This window comes from Hemiscyllium ocellatum, chromosome 14 (genome assembly GCF_020745735.1).
Source record: "Hemiscyllium ocellatum isolate sHemOce1 chromosome 14, sHemOce1.pat.X.cur, whole genome shotgun sequence".
Lineage (NCBI taxonomy): Eukaryota > Metazoa > Chordata > Chondrichthyes > Orectolobiformes > Hemiscylliidae > Hemiscyllium > Hemiscyllium ocellatum.
Window position 1 is genome coordinate 18,739,997 of NC_083414.1, and position 22,660 is coordinate 18,762,656.

General features: G+C 40.3%; 1 protein-coding gene across 1 annotated transcript; it reads right to left on the reverse strand.

Moving 5' to 3' along the window:
- Positions 1–449: 449 nt before the first annotated feature.
- On the reverse strand, positions 450–20,962 carry si:dkey-19e4.5 (UBA_like_SF and PTH2 domain-containing protein). Its single transcript, XM_060835106.1, has 7 exons — positions 20,863–20,962; positions 18,738–18,821; positions 9,718–9,783; positions 8,253–8,345; positions 5,839–5,939; positions 4,288–4,402; positions 450–1,602 (listed from the first exon to the last, which is right to left on the reverse strand). The coding sequence occupies exons 2-7, from the start codon at positions 18,813–18,815 to the stop codon at positions 1,516–1,518; spliced, it is 540 nt and encodes a 179-aa protein (XP_060691089.1). The 5' UTR covers positions 18,816–18,821; positions 20,863–20,962; the 3' UTR covers positions 450–1,515.
- Positions 20,963–22,660: the final 1,698 nt, after the last annotated feature.

The following is a 22,660-nucleotide window of genomic DNA, read 5'->3' on the forward strand; positions in this document are numbered from 1 at the left end:
GTATTGGATAGATTTCTGGAAACTGTTAATTGTATCATTTCTTTCTTGACACTTGTTCATATCAGCGGTAATTAAATATTATTCAATGTAGAACTCAACCATACAGTCTCAAGTATATAAAGTAATTGAAAATGGTTTCGAAGTATTTAAATCAAGTAATAATTGTACAGTTGTCAATTTTGGTATTGACCAATTGCTCTTCCCTAAAAGTGCAGATGCAAAGTTTGCTGAAATAGAAACAGGCATAGAATGTAAATTCTGCCACAATGTATAATCATTTATATCTAACAGTCTGTAATACTACATAACCCTAAACTCTATGACTCACATTATACTCCTCTTGATGCTGGCATTATAAGTCAGATGTATGGGCAGGGAGCTGGGATGGCAATAAAAGCAGTCAAAAATCAGCTGGAAATATCTTCCCCAAAGTTAATGAAGCAACACCATTTAGAAACAAACTTTTAATATGTAATTTCTAGTCCTTCAAAAAGTATAAACCAAATATAAATCCTATTGTTCAACTTAAGTACCAATTACTGGATTCTAATTTGGTTTCTGATACACTTGCTCAGTTCTGCACCAACCTCTCTGGAGAGAAGCCTGAACAGAATGTGAAAGTTTAAGACATTCCTCTCCTGAATGGTATAGCTACCCGAGTTGAAATGTGTGCTGCTGGAAAATCACAGCCAGGCAGGCAGCATCAGAGGAGCAGGAGAATCGACTGTTTACCTCCTCAGATGCTGCCTGACCAGCTATGCTTTTCCAGCACCATACTCTTCGCCTCTGATCACTTTCTCCCTGGTATAGCTACCAGCCAGTTTGTGGAACTACAGAACCAGTGTAGTTCAATTCAAATGAACACAAACAGAATTTATACTCCGTGCTTACATTTTGAGAGAAATACAGAGGAACCCTGATTATCTGGGTTTGGATTACCCAGCAAGATCACAAGGTCCCAACACTTGGCTAAACTATGTTATCCGGCATTCGATTAACTGAATGAAATACTCCCCGCCTGTGTCCTTCCGATAATAGAGGTTCCTCTGTAGTCCATTGGGTCATCATTCATGTTATTCGCTTCTTCATGCAACCTTGGACATCCAAGTCGAGCATGAATGGATCAGGATACTGATCAAAATGTCTCCAAAATTAGTGGAAAACTAAGTCATTAATTTGCTGCTTTTGACTTGATAAAGACAGTTCAGTCACTGGTCAATTGCTTCATCCTCTCTTATAAATGTGATTACTTGAGCTCATAAAGCATTCCATCAAAAAGTCATATACATGTACTATACCACATCCAAAATCATCATTGAAACAAGATTATGTTGTTTGGAAAGCAGCATTTTAACCTTCAAACTTTGAAGCAAATATATCAATAATACAATTGTGTAACAGCTTGAATGTGGCATATCCATTTACCAAGTAGGTTTCCAGTCCATATCCTAGTTATTTTCATTTATTACTGCCTCAAACAGTCAATTCCTGTGTAGATGCCAATATTAGTTTGTGTCACAAGAGCTGAAGACTTCCAGTAACCTGATTGACCAGATTCTCCTCACCCATGATTGCCAAGACTGTGCGTGATCCAGCAGCAATCTGAATGAAAAAATAAGGTGATTAACCATCACAGGCATAGACATATATCAACATGTTAAAAACACATCTCCATCTACTACTTTTCTGCCATGTTTAAAACTAGGACTCCAGATCTTCACACTCTGGTATATCAAAGTGACCATTATTCACATGCACCAAGAAAATAAATATCAGCAGGTTTTCTGCCTGTAAAAGGGTATCACCTGAGCCTAACTCTGGATGTCTGACATCTACATAAGTAAAAGTTGTGGGATAGCCAAGAGAAACTCTTGCTGAATTTCTCCTCCTAACCCAATTACATTTGTGTCATATAAGCACTTGATATAAAAATAGTTTGACTACACTTTACCAAAACCTACTTCCCATAAGGAGTCAGTTAAATAGCACAAAAACAGACTCTATAGTCCAACTTGTCCACACTGACCAGATACACTAAACTACCCTCCTATTCATGTACCCACCCAGATGCTTTTTAAAAATTGTAACTGTAGGCATCGCCTCCACCAGCTCTTGCTGCTTGTTCCATACATACACCATCCTCTGTGTGAAAAAGGTGCCCCTCAGGTCCCTTTTAAATCTTTCCCCTATCACCTTAAACCAGGCCCTCTAGTTTGGACTCTCTACCGTGGGGAAAAAGACCTTGGCTAATCACTCTATCCATGCCCCTTATAAACCTCCCTAAGTTCCCCACTCAGCCTCCAAAGCTCCAGGGGAAAAAGCTCTGACAATTCAGTCTCTTCCTATAGTTCAAACCCTCTAATCTCAAAGATCTTTGTAAAACTTTTCTAAATCCTTCAAGTTTAACAACATCATTCCTATCCATTCTCCCAGTTTCTCTGTATCCATTCCATCAGGCAGAAGTTACAGAAGCCTGACCACATGCTCCAGCAGTTTCAGGAACAGCTTCTTCCGAGACATTATTAGGCGAATGGACTCAGTAGTCTCAAATAATGCTGATGTTGCTAACGTTGATCTCATCAAGCGCATACCCTATACAATGTAACCTGTATGCCTCTAAGTATTTTTGATCTGTACATCCTTGCTTACTATAATCAGCCTATACTGCTCATAAACAAAACTTTTCACTGTACTTCAGTACACATGACAATAAATAAATTAACCATTGTATGTGTTTCAATGTTGGCATCTTACACAGCAATGCCTGCTACATGTCATTTTCTTTGAACGAGGATCCTCCCACCCATCATGATTGACCAGGACCTCAGTCATGTCCAACCCATTTCTTGCACTTCTGCTCTCATCCCTTCTCCTTCTCTCCAGTACAATAAAGTTTTCCTTGTCTTAATTTTTTACCCCACCAGACTCTGCATTCAAAGTATCTATCCTCCAACATTTCTGCCACTTCTGAATACATCTTTTCCCTCCCCTCTTGTCAGCATTCTGCAAGGTCCATTCCCTCTGTGATACCCTGGTCCACTCGTCAGTTCCCATGGCACCTTCCCATGCAGTCACAGAACATGTAACACTTGCCCTTTTGTCTCTCCCCTCCTCACTGTCTAAGACTGCAAACACACCTAGTTAAAGCAGTAGTGTACTTTCAACCTAGTCTACAGTGTTATGAGCAGACTGTATTCTGCTCATAATACAGTCTCCTCTAAATTGGCAAGACCACATGCACACTGGGTCAGTGTTTTGTGTAACAGTCCTACTTGTGTCCACAAGGATGACCTAGTTTTTCCAGTTGCTTGCCACTTCAATTCACCATCTTGCTCTCACGCTAACATTTCTGTCACAGGTCTCCTGCAGTTTTCAGCAAACTTCAATGCAAGCATTTCTTTTATCAGTAGCCTCCAGGATTCAACAATTTCAAAACATGAACACTGCCATTTGATTCCCTCCGTCACTTCCACCTAAGTGTCTTGTTTGTAGGTGTTTGCTCTCAGCCAAGCTGAGTTACTATTAACTATTCACACCTACACTAGCATTTAACATCTTTATCTTTCCTCTACGACTATTAGCATTCCCTTTGTCTTTTACTCAATACCCTAATCATCTGTTCAACTCACCCTTCCAACCTGTTTGACAACAGCGCAAAAAACAAAATTGTCCAGTCCCCTTCAGTTTGTAGAAGAGTCGCATTCAGCATCAAAATATTATCTTTGTTTCTCACTTCAAAGATGTTGCCAGATCTGCTGAGTTTCTCCAGCATTTCCAGTGTTTATTATATATAACCACTACCCCAGTTGAGATCATTTACCTCAGTAAAAGACTAGTAATCAAATTTGGAATTCATTGTATTTTCAGTCTATTTATCAAAGTATTCAGTCTATTTCTCATAAGTTTATTAGTGCATAAAAGCAGTATGGCGCAATACTGAGTTACACTGAAGTAACTTATCAGCTCAGGCAGTCTAACAGTTAGTCTCCAATATCTCTGAATTTTAAATGAACAAGGCAGTTACCCCCACCTAACTGGTTCAGTGAAGACCCTTGGATGCTGTATGTTTAGACTGGACCTAGGCTCTGACACCTCTTGCTAAGTTACAGCCAGCAATTCATTTTCCAAGCCAGTATATGGGTGACAGGGAAATATACTAACATGGAACCAGCCACATTATGAAATAGGACTGACACAAAACATCTGGATCCAAAATTGAATCATTTGGCTCTAAGCTGTGAGAAAGTTAAGTTTATTATCCTCTGTGGAAAAAAAACAATTGTTTACCTGGGTTTTTCCAGCATCCTGTACAAGAAAGTTTGGCAGCTTCAGTTGACAAGCCTGTGCTTGAAGCTCTAAGATGTGTTCAGTGCTGTGCCCCTTCAATACTATCTTCTTACCTCTGGGGGGAAAAAAAACAGGATAATTAGCAAAAGTATACAAGGAGCTAAAAGAAAAATTCAATTGGAAGGGGAAAAACAATTACTATTGTCCAGATGCAACAATTGTCACTGAAACAAGTTTGCTTCTATTTTTATCAGTGGGAGAAAATACTACAAAATACACCTCATCTGCTGTCATGTCACCTTGTTAATTGTATACACTGAGCGTGCAGAAAAATAAAATTCATATTCTGTTTCTATAGAATAAACAACAGGATAGAGTAAAGAACCACTCAAGCAGAGAATAATCAAGGCTCCACAGTGTTGCACTATGTTCACCTTAAATGAGTCCAACAGATGTGTGCAGTCAATTTTTCTTGAGTTTAGATCCAAAGACTTTCTCAAAATGTGAAGATTCTGTATTATTCTATCAGCCAAATTTAGCATTTAGTTCAACAATAATGGGAATAGAACTCCTCTTTCAAATAAAGAACAGAATTATATAATTTCTCTATGACTTAACCCACTACTGAAAATTCAGAGAATGTAGCTTCACATGTATAAGTTTTGGAATGCAATTTATTAGGTCTCTAATTATGGAGAAAAGGAGTTATCTTGCTTTTCCAATGATCTCATAGCTTTTAAGCATCATTCACATTGCTAGAATGCTTTAGTACATTGGTTTATATGGTAGATGCTGTGATAGCAACATTTGTGGTGTTAGTGAATTAAATTGCTTTCCTTGCAAGCGAAGAAAAGAGCATCCCTTAATCCCACATCAATAACATCCTGTTAGTTTGTGACAGTTAACAGGTTGCTGAAATATAGCTGTGCTTGAAATAACATTGGGAAGGGGAATGCTACTGCTTTTCTGTCCAGGCTGGCAAACAACAGAAGCCATAATACTACAGAGCATACTGGAAGGTTGTTAGTTAATTATTCCCAGAAATTACTCATAAGATGCTATTAAATTCAGTCAACATTTCATAAAAGGGCACAAAAACAAGTGTGTGCTATAATTGTGTTCAACAAAATTTTGTACATGGAAGCATAGCGATTTGATTGAGGTGTTCAGTCAGATTCTCAACAACAATTGAGATTGAGCATGCCATTTGCTCTGCCTTTGCTCGTGCTGGACTACAAAATGTGGTTTCCATTATTTCAAAGCGCCCTCTAGTGACAAATGAGGAAGAATGTTAGTACTGGTGGGGCTCTCCATGTATATTTAATGTAACCTAGGCAACATCAATTAGTAACACTTCTTTGTGCACATATTAATTTTACAAAACATTCGTTGTATCCAGATTCATATTCTCCAGAAACTTGATATCACAGCTCTACTAAAGCATCTTAAAAAATCCTTTTCTTCCAATGTTGGACACAATGAGGATTTTTCTCACACAGACCCAAATAATCTATAATAGACAAGCCCATACTTGATGCCATTATTACTCACCCATCATTGTCCCATGTTGTCAACATCTGTCGCAAGTTGCCTGACTCCTCCAACATCACCTGATATAGACCCACAGCAGCATGGGCCACCTGTGCTGCAACCTGCAGAATTGTACACCCCTTGAGTAAACTGCTTCAATGAGACTCACTGGCCAAGACTAAAAACAAACTTTGAATTCTAAACAATTAGCTTTCAAGTAGTTTTTAATGACTTTCCACTCCTACTGTCACCAATAATTTTGAAGCTCTAATTTGTGACACCAATTGTTCTTTTAAAATCATTTCAAATCATTCTTAGAATGTGCTCGTCACTTCCAGACCGACATTTACTGCCAGTTCCTTTACTGCCCTTAAATATATGTTTGCAAGTGCTGTTGAAACACGTACCCGCGTAATGGTATTCACTCAGGAGTTTCAGGCTTTGTGACCCAGCAATAATGAAGGAACAACAATAGATATCTAAGTTATTTATGCATGAGCCTACATAGTGTTAAGAGACCACTGTTAAAACTTGCAGCCAAGTCCGATCTCCCCTTCACCTGATGTCAACCATAACACAATGACTTGGACAGTCAATGGGTAGCAATCAGGAAAAGGAACCCTTACCAATTGCTAAGGTGTACTATATCCCACCAGACAATTGTGGAACTACCATCACCAGAAGCATATCATGGATGAGTTGGACTGAAGAGTCTGTTTTTGTGCTGTATGACTCTATGACTTTAAGTTTTGTGGTTATGAAGGGATGGGCATGAAGTGCAACCTTGGCAATATCCATAGAATGAATAAAAATTAATCTAACTGCTAGCTAACCTCTCAACAAATGTTGTGATCTTTATCACTTATCAGCAGAGCCAACAGCCTAAGTCAGAGGAGTTTTAATATTATAAAGCATGATCAATTAAACTCTACCTTAAATTGTTACTTGTAAATTGTGTAAAACGTATTTGCTCATGTAGGTGTATTCCTTATCTCAGCAATGCAATCATAAATTGCATTTTGGTCAAGGAAGTCCCCAAACATTATTGTCTTGAGTAGGCTAATATACAAAGGCTTATAATTCATCTTTTAACACAAAGCCAACAGTGTCACTCCATACATGGGAGTTACTCCATTTGCCAACCAGTCACTATTACTGCATCCAAACAACTGCAGTATGAAGAGAGGTGCATCGTGCCTTATTTAAGTCCAGATTTAAAATTTAAATTCCATCCAATGATTTTCAAATCTTCAGAGGTGCAATCACTGAACAATTTAGAGTTTTAGTCATGATTTCCCATCAAATCCTTGGCAATTTATCAAAAATACGCAAGCTACACATTTCCCAAAATTTCAAGCTGGGGGGAAAGAAATCAGTGCTCTGTCAAAAAGAGCATAAAATGATTTAAAACTGACTTCTGAAGCCAGCTTTAACAATTTTAATCAAAATCATATTCATCCTTTAGGAGTTTAGAACATTTAATTATAGAATTTAATGTGTATAAACTAAAGCAACATTTTATTAAATGGGTGGCTCACATACATTCACTTTGAATGTAGAAATAGTGCCAGATATGTGGTACACACAGCTGCAGCACTGCTGTACATTCCAGTTACATCCTCTTGTTCCATTTTAACTAAAACATGCAATGACATAAGTCCAGAAAGATTAAGCAAAATATTTTGAAGTTGGGGGCCCCAGAAAGGAAGTTGGTCATGTACATTTCTGCATGTCTACAATTTATGATTAAGGGTCTGAACCAACCCATTAAATGTATCATCTCTTCTCAGTGATCTGTATTTTAGTATCGTGTTTCTTTTCTTTTGCATCATCGATAGTGTCCAGTGGGTGAAGAAAATGAAATGGGAGAGACCAGAGAGAAAAAAATACTTTTGAGATTGACCTTAAGCCTTATGAAAGAGTTATTTCATCTTTCATTAGAAAAAAAGCAACATTTTACTTTCATACTCACATGGAGGTCTGGGATGAAACACTGAGTATCATGTTTACAAATCTCATACAGGAGTAAAAAGGTGTTAAATTAGACTTGTAATTTGATTCTAATAAAAATAATTCTTAAAAATCTATTTCAAACAGAGTGAAATTCTGCTAACCTCACATGGCTATTGTTTTAGCTCTGAATGAATAAGGAGATACAGATAATTTCATTTGCAGTCAGATCCCTATTCATGAGACAATGTGTGTGGCAAGTACAATGGATTAAGCACCACATCTGTCACGGCGACTTCCAGAATCTAATGAGCAGAATCTAATGGTCATTCCCAATATGGTATCTCAAGGACACATTTAAATTTACATTGAAATGTTTAATATTTATATCTTCAAGTTTTACAATTAAAATAAACCCTTGGAATAATTTTTTGTAATGTGGTTCATGCTTTTCTTTTGGAATGAGACTATAAAGAACTTCATACCTTTCCTATTCCCATGCTCAATTCCATGTTCACAACAAACACCATCTTAAATACATCATTCTCAGATCCACCAACCTCATATCCAGAAAACATCTGTAAGAAAAATAGAATTGCTATTACCATGCAGTAGTGTGAATTTGGTAATTGAAGTTTGTTGACAATTTTAACAAGAAAGAATATTTGGTTAAAATTATAACTATGTTGCTAATATAAAGTTGAATTGAGAGGTTTAATGGTTAATTGGCAATCATACAGCAACTCTCAGAGCACTCTTGAAGTGCAGTGGTTGTGTCCCTAACTCTGGGCCAGAAGGCCTTGGTTCAAGTTCCACTTACTCAAGTTCCAACTGATTGAAAAATAAATCCACTTAATGGTTTATAACCCAGCTTATTGCACTGAAGTGTTAAATCAGTCTGTTTTTCTGATAACACATGTGGACAGGGAGGAAAGACAGAATTAGGAAGATTCACTTTTGGGAGAGACCAACATCACTGAACCTCGTAGATTAGCTTTAACTCCGATCCAATTTTGTAAGAGCAAGTCAGGCTCACATCCCTCTAAACCCTACTTATTCAGATGCCTTTTAAACAATGAAATCAGATCAATCTCCACCATTATTTCTGGCAGATCTTTCCATATACTTACCACCCTCTGCCTTTTAGGTCCCTTTTATATCTTTCCCCTCTCATCTTAAACCTATGCCCTCTAGTTTTAGACTCTCCTACCCCAATGAAAAATCCTTGTATGTTTACCCTATCCATGCTCCTCATGATTTTATAAACCTCTAAGGTAAGATTACCCCTCAGCCTCCAACACTCCAGGGAAAATAGCCCTAGCCTATTCAAACTCTCCCTATAGTTCAAGCCCTCCAACCATGACAACATCTTTGTAAATCTTTTCTTTCCATGCCATATATCTTTATGACTCAGACATTCTTCTGTCGTAATAGGCTTTATTGTATTTTGTAATTGGGGTGTGACAGGAAGCAGAATGAAATGGAGATCAAAAAAAGACTGCAAACTGAAAATCAGAATTTCAAACTTCAACAATCTGTGAAAAGTCACTAGGAAGGGGTGTGGGGAGTAAGTGAATTTTTTAAAGTTAAAATTCATAGAAAACTCTAGAATTAAGTCCCAGAAGGCTATAGCAACCATGAAACAAAGTCCAAGTCACCCGTTACTGTAGGAAGGACATAGGTAAACAGGTCTCAGTCTATGGAATATAATACAAGCTGCTACAGAACAATCTCAAGATCCCACATTTACATAAGCAAAATGGCTGTTTAGAATGCTTTGCTAATACCAAATGAGAACATTCAATATAGAAGGCTAACAAATAATATAAAAACATGCTGGATTGAAAAGGCATTTTTTTAAAAACCACTTTTATAGCTTTAATTTGTTGCTGTACAGACTGATCTCTGGTGACTGCATTTTGTGAAAAACATCTTCAGTACGGTCCTTACTTCAAGTTCACTGAAGTAAAACAGAGCAGCAGAATCACTGGACTGATTCCCAGTTTTAATCAGAGCCTGTGAACAAGAAGAAGAAAGACAAATTAGCTACGATGGAATGAAGAGAAATTTCAGTATGACAGATACAATGAGCACACTAACAGTTCCAAGATGGGGTGGAGGTTGTGCAAAGAATCTCTTAAATCAATAGTAAACATAAAATGCTGTGAAAAATACTAGAAACTCTGTCTGTGAGAAACTTCCTCTAAAACTATCAAAGCAATTCAGCAAGACACAAAACAAAGGCAGACAATTTCATCCCAGGAGGGAAAAAACATTTTTATTGAAATAAAGAATTATCATTTATATTGTACATTATTGCATTGTTAGGGAAATTCAAAATGCTTCACAGCCAATGAAAGTTTTTTTTTAAAAAAAGGTGAAATCAATATTATCAACAGGACAGTGCAATTACACAGTTCCACAATGAAACAAATGACCAATTATTCTGCAGTGTTGGCCAAGGAAGGAAGCTTGGCCAGAAGTGGGAGAAACCTCTGTGTAAGCCTTTGAATAAAGCCACGTGATTTTTCCAGATCATGTTTCACATGTGAGATGACTTAACTTCCTGAGACCTGCACTGGAATGCTAGTCTAGATGCTGTGCTTAATCAAGATATGCAATTCAAGCCAAAAAAGTCTAACTCAAAAGACAAAATTGCAAAATGGAACCAAGCTAAAACTTGCAAATTGTCTTCTACGTACAAGACTCGAGAAAACAAATCATCACTTTCAATTAATGTACCTGAAAAATGCTAACCTAACATCATTATTCTGCACCTCCAGTCAACACAACAATGGTTTCCTCACAATCCTCTGCTTCATCTTTCCCCAGCCACCATCTCCTCCGAAATGAAATGTCACAGATGCTGTTGGTACAATGTTTTGATTGGTTAGCCCTAATAAGAGCTGAGGTAATAATAACATCAGCATTTTCAGTCACCCCAGAGTATAACCTTACTCTTGCTTTTTGTCAACCATCCTAGGTGAGTACAGAAGAAAACTCATTTAACCGCAGGACACAACATCCAGATCACTCAGTACAAAACCTTACTGATCACATTAAAATACAAACTGGCAGTTACTTCAGCTACCAACAACCAGGCTGTGAAATGCTTTCACCACAAGCTCCAAAAGAAAAAAAACAGGGAAACTTTCAAAACTAGGTCAACCCAAAACACAAAGTTAAAAATCACACAACACCAGGTTATCATCAAATAGGATTAATTGGAAGCATTAGCTTTCAGAGTGCTGCTCCTTCATCAGGTGGTTGTGTGCTAGTGCTTCCAAATAAACCTGTTGGACTATAACCTGGTGTTATGTGATTTTGTCCTTTTGTATACCCCATGCCAACAGGGGCGGCACGGTGGCACAGTGGTTAGCACTGCTGCCTCACAGCGCCTGTAGACCCGGGTTCAATTCCCGACTCAGGCGACTGACTGTGTGGAGTTTGCACGTTCTCCCCGTGTCTGCGTGGGTTTCCTCCGGGTGCTCCGGTTTCCTCCCACAGTCCAAAGATGTGCGGGTCAGGTGAATTGGCTAAGCTAAATTGCCCGTAGTGTTAGGTAAGGGGTAAATGTTGGGGTATGGGTGGGTTGCGCTTCGGCGGGTCTGTGTGGACTTGTTGGGCCGAAGGGCCTGTTTCCACACTGTAAGTCTAATCTAATCTCCAAATCATGTTATTGTACAAGCTCAAAATTGCAAATGAAAGAAGACAAAGGATATGATGAACATTTGGCATCAGGACACTGAATGAGAAAGCAAGCAATAATTAACTTGTACACAAAATTAGTTAGGATGCAATGGAAGGACAGAAATATTACAGACACCCCAAATAGTGTGGATATTAGAACCCTGACAGAAAGAGTAAAAGGTTTACTAAAATGAAAGGTGAAGATGGAAAGCTTTAAAAACAGCAACTTGTATTTCTATGACACATGATATCTAACCTTCCTCTAACATTACCCCTATTTCATTTGCTTTTTTTCTATAGTACAACACTCACTTTTTCACCTCCAGACAGTGTCAGACCTGAGTTTCTCCAGCACTTGTTATATATTTCTTTAGTGTTTTTAATGTAATAAAGCATGCCCAGGCACCACACACCAACTTCATAAAGCAAAATTTCACACAGAATCAAATCATAGGTGATTTCAATATGCAGGTGGACTGAGAAAAATCAGACAGGTAGCAGATCTCAAGAAATGGATTTTGTGGAATGTCCACAAGATCTTATTTAGAGTAGCTCGTGGTAAAACCCCGCGTGGGAATAGACAGTTCTGGATTTGGTGATGTGTAATGAGGCAGTCTTGATTAGGCAGCTTAAAGTGAAGGAACCGCTAGGGGACAGTGAACATAATATGATGGAATTCACCCTGCCGTTTGAAAGAGCAAAGCTGGAATTAGATGTAACTTATCACAATTGAGTAAAGGTAACTACATAGACATGAGCTGGCCAGAGTTGATTGCAAGGGGAGCCCAGCAGGGAAGTCAGTGGAGCAGCAATTGCAGGGTTTCTGTGGATAATTCGGGGGGGCCTCAGCAGAAATTCACTCCAAGGAAGAACAAACAAATTAAGGGGAAGATGAGTCAACCATGGCTAATAACGGAAGTCAGAAACAGCAATAAAAGCAAAAGAAAAAGCACATAATGTGGTGAAGATTACCAGGAATCCAGAGGTTTGGGAAATATTTAAGAACCAACAGAGAATAACTAAAAACAAAAGCAATAAGAGGGGGATAAGATAAAATAGGAGAATAGCCTAGCTAGTAATGTAAAAGGAGATGACGAGTTTTTTTTAAGATATCTAAAAAGGTAAGGGAAAGAGGCAAGAATGGACATGAGACTACTGGAAAATGAAGCTGGAGAAGTAGTGATGGGGAACAAAGAAATGATGGAGGAACTGAGTAGGTATTTTGTTTTAGTTTTCACAGTGGAAAACACCAGCAGAATACCAGAACTTCAAGAGAGTCGGGGTCAGAGGTGAATGTAGTGGCCATCATTAAAGAGAAGGTGCTAGGGAAGCTGAAATGTCTGGAGGTGGATAAATCACGAGTACCCTTCCACTGACACCCTCCTTCGACTGACTGAACTGGTCCTCACCCTGAATAACTTCTCTTTTCAATCCTCCCACTTCCTCCAAACTAAAGGAGTTGCCATGGGCACCCGCATGGGCCCCAGCTATGCCTGTCTCTTCATACGATATGTGGAACAGTCCATCTTCTGCAACTACACTGGCACCACGCCCCACCTTTTCCTCCGCTACATCGATGACTGTATCGGCGCTGCCTCGTGCTCCCACGAGGAGGTTGAACAGTTCATCAACTTTACCAACACCTTCCATCCCGAACTCAAATTCACCTGGACTGTCTCAGACTCCTCCCTCCCCTTCCTAGACCTTTCCATTTCTATCTCGGGCGACCGACTCAACACAGACATCTACTATAAACCGACTGACTCCCACAGCTACCTGGACTACACCTCCTCCCACCCTACCCCCTGTAAAAACTCCATCCCATATTCCCAATTCCTTCGTCTCTGCCGCATCTGCTCCCAGGAGGACCAGTTCCAACACCGCACAGCCCAGATGGCCTCCTTCTTCAAGGATTCCCCCCAGACGTGATCGACGATGCCCTCCACCGCATCTCCTCCACTTCCCGCACCTCCGCCCTTAAGTCCCGCTCCTCCAACCGCCACCAAGACAGAACCCCACTGGTTCTCACCTACCACCCCACCAACCTCCGTATACAGCGTATCATCCGCCGTCATTTCCGCCACCTCCAAACGGACCCCACCACCAGGGATATATTTCCCTCCCCTCCCCTATCAGCGTTCCGCAAAGACCACTCCCTTCGTGACTCCCTCGTCAGGTCCACACCCCCCACCAACCCAACCTCCACTCCCGGCACCTTCCCCTGCAACCGCAGGAAATGTAAAACTTGCACCCACACCTCCTCCCTCACTTCCCTCTAAGGCCCCAAGGGATCATTCCATATCCACCACAAGTTCACCTGTACCTCCACACACATCATCTATTGCATCCGCTGCACCCGATGTGGCCTCCTCTATATTGGGGAGACGGGCCGCTTACTTGCGGAACGCTTCAGAGAACACCTCTGGGACGCCCGGACCAACCAACCCAACCATCCCGTGGCTCAACACTAACTCTCCCTCCCACTCCACCGAGGACATGCAGGTCCTTAGACTCCTACACCGGCAGAACATAACAACACGATGGCTGGAGGAGGAGTGCCTCCTCTTCCGCCTGGGAACCCTCCAACCACAAGGAATGAACTCAGATTTCTCCAGTTTCCTCATTTCCCCTCCCCCCACCTTGTCTCAGTCAGTTCCCTCAACTCAGCACAGCCTTCCTAACCTGCAATCTTCTTCCTGACCTCTCCGCCCCCACCCCACTCCGGCCTATCACCCTCACCTTGACCTCCTTCCACCTATCACATCTCCATCGCTCCTCCCCCAAGTCCCTCCTTCCTACCTTTTATCTTAGCCTGCTTGGCACACTCTCCTCATTCCTGATGAAGGGCTTATGCCCGAAACGTCGAATTTCCTATTCCTTGGATGCTGCCTGACCTGCTGTGCTTTAACCAGCAACACATTTTCAGGTGGATAAATCACCCAGACCAGATAGACCACATTCCAGAATTTTGAAGGAGGTAACTGAGGAGATTGGAGAAGTATTGATGATGATATTTCAGGAAACACTGGAGACCAGGAGGGTCTCCTAGAACTGGAAAATGGCTAACATAACACTACTGTTAAGGAAGGGAGGAAGGCAGAAGATAGGAAACTACCAGACAGTTAGCCTGACTTCTTCATTTATAAGATTTTAGATTCTATTTTTAAGGATGAAATCGTGGAGTACTTGGAAGTGCAAAGTAAAATAGTTAAAAATCACACAACACCAGGTTACAGTCCTACAGGTGTAACTGGAAGCATTAGCTTTCGGAATGCAGCTCCTTCATCAGGTGGCACTCCGAAAGCTAGAGCTTCCAATTAAACCTGTTTGACTGTAACCTGATGTTGTGTGATTTTTAACTTTGTACACCCCAGTCCAACACCGGCATCTCCAAATCATAGCAAAATAGGACTAAGTCAACATGGCTTCTTCAAGGGAGGTCATGCCTGACAAATCTGCTAGAATTCTTTGCAGTAACAAACAAGTTAGACAACGGAGAGTTATTGGACATAATCTATTTGGATTTCCAGAAGGCCTCCGATAAAGTGCCACACAGGAGGCTGCTAATTCAGACAAGTGTCCACATTGTGAGGAGCAAGGTACTGGCATGAATAAAACACTGGCTCACTGGAAGAAGACAGAAAGTAGGGTTAAAGGGATCTTTTTTAGGGTTGCAGCCAGTGACGAGTGGAGTTCCACAGAGGTCCATGTTAGGACAACGGTTTTTCATGTTATATGTAACGTTCTGAATAAAGGAATTGAGAGCATCGTTGCTAAATTTGCAGATGAAACAAAGATAGGTGGAGGGACAGTAGTATTGAGGAGGTGGGGAGGCTGCAGAAGGACTTGGACAGGCTAGCAGAGTGGGCAAATAAGTGGCAAATGGAATATAAATGAGAAAGTATGAGGTTATACACTTTGGTAGGAAGAAATAGAAATATAGTCTATTTTCTAAACAGGGAAACGTTTCAGAAATCTGAAGGACAAAGGGACTTGGGGTTCCTAGTTCAGGATACTCTTAAAGTTAGCACACAGGATCAGTTAGCAGTTAAGAAGGCAAATGCAATTTTAGCATTCATTTCAAAAGGACTAGAATACAAGAGCAGACATATGCTTCTGAGACAGAATAAGGCTCTGATCAGACTGTATTTGTAACATTGTGAGTAGTTTTAGGCTCTGCATCTAAAAGATGAATGTGTTGGCTTTGGAGGGGACCTGGAGATTTACAAGAATGATCCTGGAGGTGAAGGGCTTGTCATATGACGATTTGTTGAGGACTCTGGGTATGTACTTGATTGAATTTAGAAGGATGAGGGGGGCATTGAAACTTAAGAATACCGAGAGGACTGAATAGAGTGGACATGAGAAAGATGTTTCCATTAGTAGGAGCCTGGGACCTGAGGGTACAGCATCAGAGTGAAGGAATTACTTTTTTGAAGTAAGATGAGGGGAGATTTTTTTCAGCCAGAGCATTAATCTGTGGAATTTATTGCCAGAGAGGGATGTAAAAGTCAAGTCATTGAGTGTAGTTAAGACAGAGATAGTTAGGTTCTTGATTGGTAAATAGATCAAGGGTTACAGGGAGAAGGCAGGATAACGGGGTTAAGAAACATATCAGCCATGATTGAATAGTACAGCATACCTGGTGCGTTGAATGGCTTAATTCTGCTGTTGTATTGTATGGTCTTATAGAGACTATTGAAAAGATGAACAAAAGTTTGATGACAAAAATGTCATTAGAATGTCCAAGAGGGGTATAAAATTTTTTTTTTGAAGATAAATAGTGCAAGATAGTTTGTATTGTTTGGTAAATCAGGAATAAGGAGCATTGACTCAGGGTTGTCATTATATCAACTAAAGCAGTCCATGTATAAATGTAGCAAGACAGAATTCCGTAAGTGGTGAGCCTGTAGAATTCTCTGCAACAGAAAGTGGTTGAGAAGGAGTTAAATGTAGTTCTCAGGGCTAAAGGAATCTAAGGGTATGGGGAGAAAGGAGAACAGGGTACAAATCTGGCTGATCTTTACTGAGTGGAGGAGCAAGCTCGAAGAGCCTATTGCAACTCTTCTACGCTCCATGTAGGGTTTAGACAATATCCTGGATTGGGCTGACAAGTGGCATTCATGCCACTTCAGGCAATAACTAACTCAACAAGAGAGAACCTAACCATCACGTCTTAATATTCAATGGCATTACCACCGCTATTTCTCCCACTATCAACATCCTAGGGGTGGTTTACCAAGACCAGAAACTGAACTGGACCAGATATAGCAATACTGTGGCTACAAAAGATCAGAAGTTAGGCATCTTGCAACAACTTACTCACCATCTGACTTCCAAAAGCTTGTCCACCGTCTACAAAGCTCAGTTCACGAATGTGATGGAATAGTCCCCCACACGCCTAGATAGATGTGGCTCCAAAAACACTGAAATGCTTGATACCATCCAGTACAAAGCAATCAGCTTGACAGGCACCACATCCACAAACATTTGTTCCCTTCAATGCCACTCAGTAACAGCAGTGTGCACCATCTACAAGATGCACTGCAGAAATTCGCCAAGGCTCCTTAGACAACACTCTCCAACACTTTCCAATTCATGACCATTATTATCTTTACATACAAGAATAGCAGATACACAGGAATATCACCACCTACAAGTTCCCCTCCATGCCACTGATCATTCTGGCTTGGAAATATACAGCTGTTCCTTCAGTACCATTGGATCAGAATCCTGGAACTAACTACCTAATAGTAGATCTATCTACAGCAAACATGTGCTGTGAATCAAGAAGAAGTTGACCACCACCTTCTCAAGGGCATCTAGGGATGGACAATAAATGCTTGTCCAGCCAGTGATGTCACAGAGTCGCAGAGAAGTACAACATAGAAAGAGACCCTTTGGGCCATCTCATCCATACCGACCAGATATCCTAACCTAATCTAGTCCAATTTACCAGCACTTGGCCAATATCCCTCGAAACCCGTCCTATTCATATACCCATCCAGATGCCTTTTAAAATGTAGTAATTATACCAGCCTCCACCACTTCCTCTGGCAGCTCACTTCATACATACTCCAGCCTCCATGTGAAAAAGTTGCCCCTTAGGTCCCTTTTAAATGTTTCCCCTCTTACCCAAAACCTATGCCGTCTAGTTCTGAACTCCCCCCAATCCAGGGAAAAGACTTTTGTCTATTTATCCTATCCATGCCCCTCATAATTTTGTAAACCTCTATAAGGTCACCTCTCCGCCTCCGATGCTCCAGGGAAAACAGCCCCACCCAATTCAACCTCTCCCTATAGCTCAAATCCTCCAACCCTGGCAACATCCTTGTAAATAGTTTCTGAATCCTCTCAAGTTTCCCAACATCCTTCTGATAGGAAAGAGACCAGAATTGCTTGCAATATTCCAAAAGTGGTCTAACCAAAGTCCTGCAGAGTGGCACCATAACCTCCCAACTCGTATACTCAATGCTCTGTCCAATAAAGGAAAGCATACCAAATGCCGCCTTCACTATCCTATCAACCTGCGACTCCACCTTCAAGGAGCCATGAACCTACACTCTATGGTCTCTTTGTTCAGTAGTACACCCCACGACCTTCCCATTAAGTATACAAATCCTGCCCTGATTTGCCTTTCCAAAATGCAGTACCTCACATTTATCTAAATTAAACTCCATCTGCTACTCCTCAGCCCATTGGCCCATCTGATCAAGATCCCGTTGTACTCTGAGCTGAAAAGGTGTTGCTGGAAAAGCGCAGCAGGTCAGGCAGCATCCAAGGAACAGGAAATTCGACGTTTCGGGCATAAGCCCTTCATCAGGAATGCCCAAAACGTCAAATTTCCTGTTCCTTGGATGCTACCTGACCTGCTGCGCTTTTCCAGCAACACATTTTCAGCTCTGATCTCCAGCATCTGCAGACCTCACTTTCTCCCTGTTGTACTCTGAGGTAACTTCACTGTCCATTACACTTCCGATTTTGGTGTCATCTGTAAACTTACTAACTATACCTCCTATATTCACATCCTGTCCACTTCTCAGAATGCTTACAAACAATTTAGGATAGTTGTTAGATTTTAGCACAATGCATTGCACAAGCAATTCTGAAGCATTGTTTAAAAGAAAACTGAATGATTACTTTTAAAGAAAGGTTGTAGCAGGATGACTAAAAGGAAAAAGGTAAGTTAAAAAGCCAAACTGAAGAGCAAGCAGCAGCCCATGCAGAATAAGGTGAGTAGCCTTTTCTTGTGCTATGATTCCATAACTCAATTCACCTACCTCCTTGGCTTTATCTTCAGAGATGCCCAGCTCCATCAGTTGCTGCAAAAATACTGGGTTAACTTCTGTTTCTGCCATCTTTCACTTAAGCGGATGAAAAATAAACCATGTGAAATGCACTGCATACACAAGACTGGATAATTTTCTTCTAAGTTCAGGTTCCTGCCGGTCCCTTACTTATACTGCAATACAGCAGATGTAAAGTAGCAGTTCATATCTGAAGAAATGAAAACACAGAGAAAGAGAGAGAGAGACTAAAGGAGCACAGTTTTGGAGACCCACAGATAAAAAAGTGGCAGAGAGTAAATAGGCAGCAGAAAAGGTTCACACACTAACAGTCAAGAAACATGGACAAACAAAGAGAAGTGAACTTGAGGCAATATAGTGCCAGAAATTAACTAAGAAACACAGCAGAGAGGAATCAGAGAGAGAGAGAGTGTAAGCAGTGAAAACAATTTTTTTTTAAATCATGCAGATACATCGCAGGCAGCCAGTAGGTGACAGGCTACTCAGAATCTGGAGGCGAGGATGCATAGCTAAAGCAGTTTGTAGAAAGAGTGGAGATAACACTGGGGAAGCAAAATTTTAAAAACCTTAAACAGTTTATCATCAATACAAGGCATGATGGCTCAGTGGTTAACACTGCTGCCTCACAGTGCCAGGGTCCCAGATTCAATGTCAGCCTCTGGCAACTGTCTGTGTGGAGTTTGCACATTCTCCCCGTGTCTGCGTGGGTTTCCTCCCACAGTCCAAAGGTGTGCAGGTCAGGGAATTGGCTGTGCTAAATTGTCCATAGTGTTAGGTGCATTAGTCAAAGGGAAATGGGTCTGGGTGGGCTACTCTTTGGAGGATCGTTGTGGACTCGTTGGGCCAAAGGGCCTGTTTCCACACTGTAGAGAATCTAATCTAATCAAGGGAGACTGACTGGTGAGATTTATAAAAAATTTACAAGCTGTTCATAGTAGCTATAATTTCCAGATGTATGCATGCAGCACATGCAGTTAAGTATAGAAATTAGAGAACAGAGGATTGAATGTCTCGCTGGAGAGATAGTGCAGGAGGGAGGGCTTTTGACTCCTGGGAGTGGAAATGGTTCTAATGGGGATGGAACCTAAACCTAAAGACAGTTTGTCAAATTAATCTGTCCCAATAACACAGACAGAGGGCAGAAACCAGGAGGTAATAGTAAAGAAAATCAAGGTGTATATAGTACTGGAAGAAGGTAACACTAAAATCAGTTATACTAAGATATTAGATGGAACGATGAGGGATTGTAAGCAAGTCTTTAAAGATACAAAAGAGAAAATGCTGGAAAATCTCAGCAGGTCTGGCAGCATCTGTAAGGAGAGAAAAGAGCTGACGTTTTGAGTCTAACTGACCCTTTGTCAAAGCTTTAAAGATACAGTCTGGGTACAATCAAGGTACATCCGCATGATGGGGAAAGGTAAAACAAACAATGGCAAAACTTTTTAAATGACAGGGAAAAGGGATACATGACAAACATTAGGTTTAAAACATATGTGACAGCCACGTTAATTAAGACAGTTCAGAGTAGATACAAAAAAAATCATGTGCAGCAAAGAAATCATGAAAATAGATTAACTAACATAAAAGGGAACTCAAATGTTTCTATTGGCTTATAAAATGAGTAGTGTCAATTAGGGATCTAAAAGAGGATTTACACATTTAAGTAGAGGACATGGCTAAGGTATTAAATAAAAACTTTAAATCTGTCTTTACGAAAGAAGATGCCACCAAAATCTTAGTGAAAGAAGAGGTAGTTGAGAGGTCGGTTTAAACATTAATATAGACGGGTATTAAGACCGGCTTGCTGTATTCAACTGATATGCCACCAAGACCAGTTCAGACACAAAGAATTATGAGGAAAATATCAGAAAATAAAACAGCTAAAACATCTGATCTCAGCTGCTGAGTGAGGTGACAGATGTATCTGTATTTTTGGAATACAAAATAAGTAGATTTTGCTTTGATGGAAAAAATTTGAGTGGGGGAAGAAGGGAGGGAGAGAGAGAGGAGGGTTCGAGTGGGTGGGGGAGGGGGGCTTTACTCTCAATGGACACATCCATTTACAGCTATGGATCGATTCTCAATTAACCATCAATACCTCAGACCCCGAGCATCGATCACAAAACAATAAACACCCGCCCCTACTAGAACTCTCCGATCAATAATCCACCAGCGCCGCACCGAAAAGAAACCCCCCGCTTTCCTGCCCAACACTCAAATCCGTCCGGCGGGAGAACCATCAGCTCGGACAATGTTTCCTTCCCACTCCCACTGCCTCTGCCAGCTGGCACTGTGTGATGAATTAAATTAATAAATACAGATATTGTCACTCGTCCACATATTCAATATTGTGATAACTTTGAATTTTTTTTTTAGAAACCTGCTCGGTAATTTTTTGAAAAATTAAGACCAGAATTAATTCCTGATAAAGTAGATTAGATATTGACTGATAACTTCCAAGTTGGGGCAGCCACAAAGTAATGTTTTGCTCCTGTAAAGTACAGAGATTGCAAAAATAATGCTGGAATTTGAAATAAAAGAAATAACAGCACGTCAGCTGTCACCTGGACAGAAAGAAAGAAATGATCGTGTGAACTTTATCATATTCATTCTTCTTTCCCTACACAAGTTGTTTTTCAGCTTTAATTAACCTTGATCAGGAATGGACGATGTTGTGATACTGAACATTTTGTAAGTGATGTAAATGCGTATGGGACAGATATAAGCATTGATTTGAATGTGTATCTTACCTATTTAAACCTTAAGTTTATTAAAACTAAACTTGAGATAACATAAGGTAAAAATTGTGTTATTTCTAAATGTTATTAGTTAATTGTGCACAATAAAGATGTCAGAGAAAATAATGTATTGTAGCTGCAGCATATAGAAGCAGGTGCATATCAGTGTGATCATGACAATCACATGGATGGGATGTATTTGCAGCTTCAGCAACTTTGAATCGGAGTTAATAAGCCAGAGGCTGAGCTATGGGCATTGTGATGTATAAGTGAGGGGGAAAGTTACCTGGACACTTTAATTCAGAAGGCAGTCACACTTATTGGGCGTGGACTGGGTGAGAAGCTGGGAGTTTGTTGAGTGAATGGGTCTGAGGAGTCATTCTCTTTCGAAAAGTCTAGCATTTTACTAAAATTTTCTGTTTAAGTAAAGTCTAAGTTACTTCTAGTCTTGGGCAGAGATAAACATGAAAGGTGGATATTTGAGCTTCCAAAAGCACCTGATAGGGTGCCACATCAGGGTTCCAATGCAGGATATGAGTATGTGGTTTAGGTGGAAAACATTAGCATAGATAGCAAATTAGTTAACAGGATGCATAGCATAGGGATAAATGAGCCTTTTTTATTTTGCCAAACTGCAAAATGTGGAATATCACAGGGATTAGTATTGGGGCTTCAATTATATACAGGAGAAAGTGAGGTCTGCAGATGCTGGAGATCAGAGCTGAAAATGTGTTGCTGGAAAAGCGCAGCAGGTCAGGCAGCATCCAAGGAGCAGGAAATTCGATGTGATTCCTGAAGAAGAGCTTATGCCTGAAACGTCGAATTTCCTGTTCCTTGGACGCTGCCTGACCTGCTGCGCTTTTCCAGCAACACATTTTCAGCTTCAATTATATACAACCTACATTAATGATTTGGATAAGGAAACCAAATATATGCTAACTAAATTTACCAATGACAGTGAGATAGGTATGAAAATAAGTTGTCAAAGTAGCTTGAGTCTGAAAAGGAATGTAGACAGGTTAAAGGAGGGGACAAAAATTTGGCAGATGCGGTATAAGATTGGAGTGAATGTGAAATTGTCCATTTTGACAGGAAGAATTGAAAAGCATTATACAATTTAAATAGAAAGAGATTGCAGAACTTAGTGATACAGAAGGA

Excerpts from the sequence above, each read along its gene's own strand:
- si:dkey-19e4.5 (XM_060835106.1), bottom strand. The coding sequence starts at position 18,815 with ATGGCAGAAACAGAAGTTAACCCAGTATTTTTGCAGCAACTGATGGAG. Across the intron at positions 8,346-9,717 it reads TTTACTTCAGTGAACTTGAA|ATGTTTTCTGGATATGAGGT; the intron begins GTAAGGACCGTA and ends TTTTTCTTACAG. Across the intron at positions 4,403-5,838 it reads ACAACATGGGACAATGATGG|AGGTAAGAAGATAGTATTGA; the intron begins GTGAGTAATAAT and ends TTTTCCCCCCAG.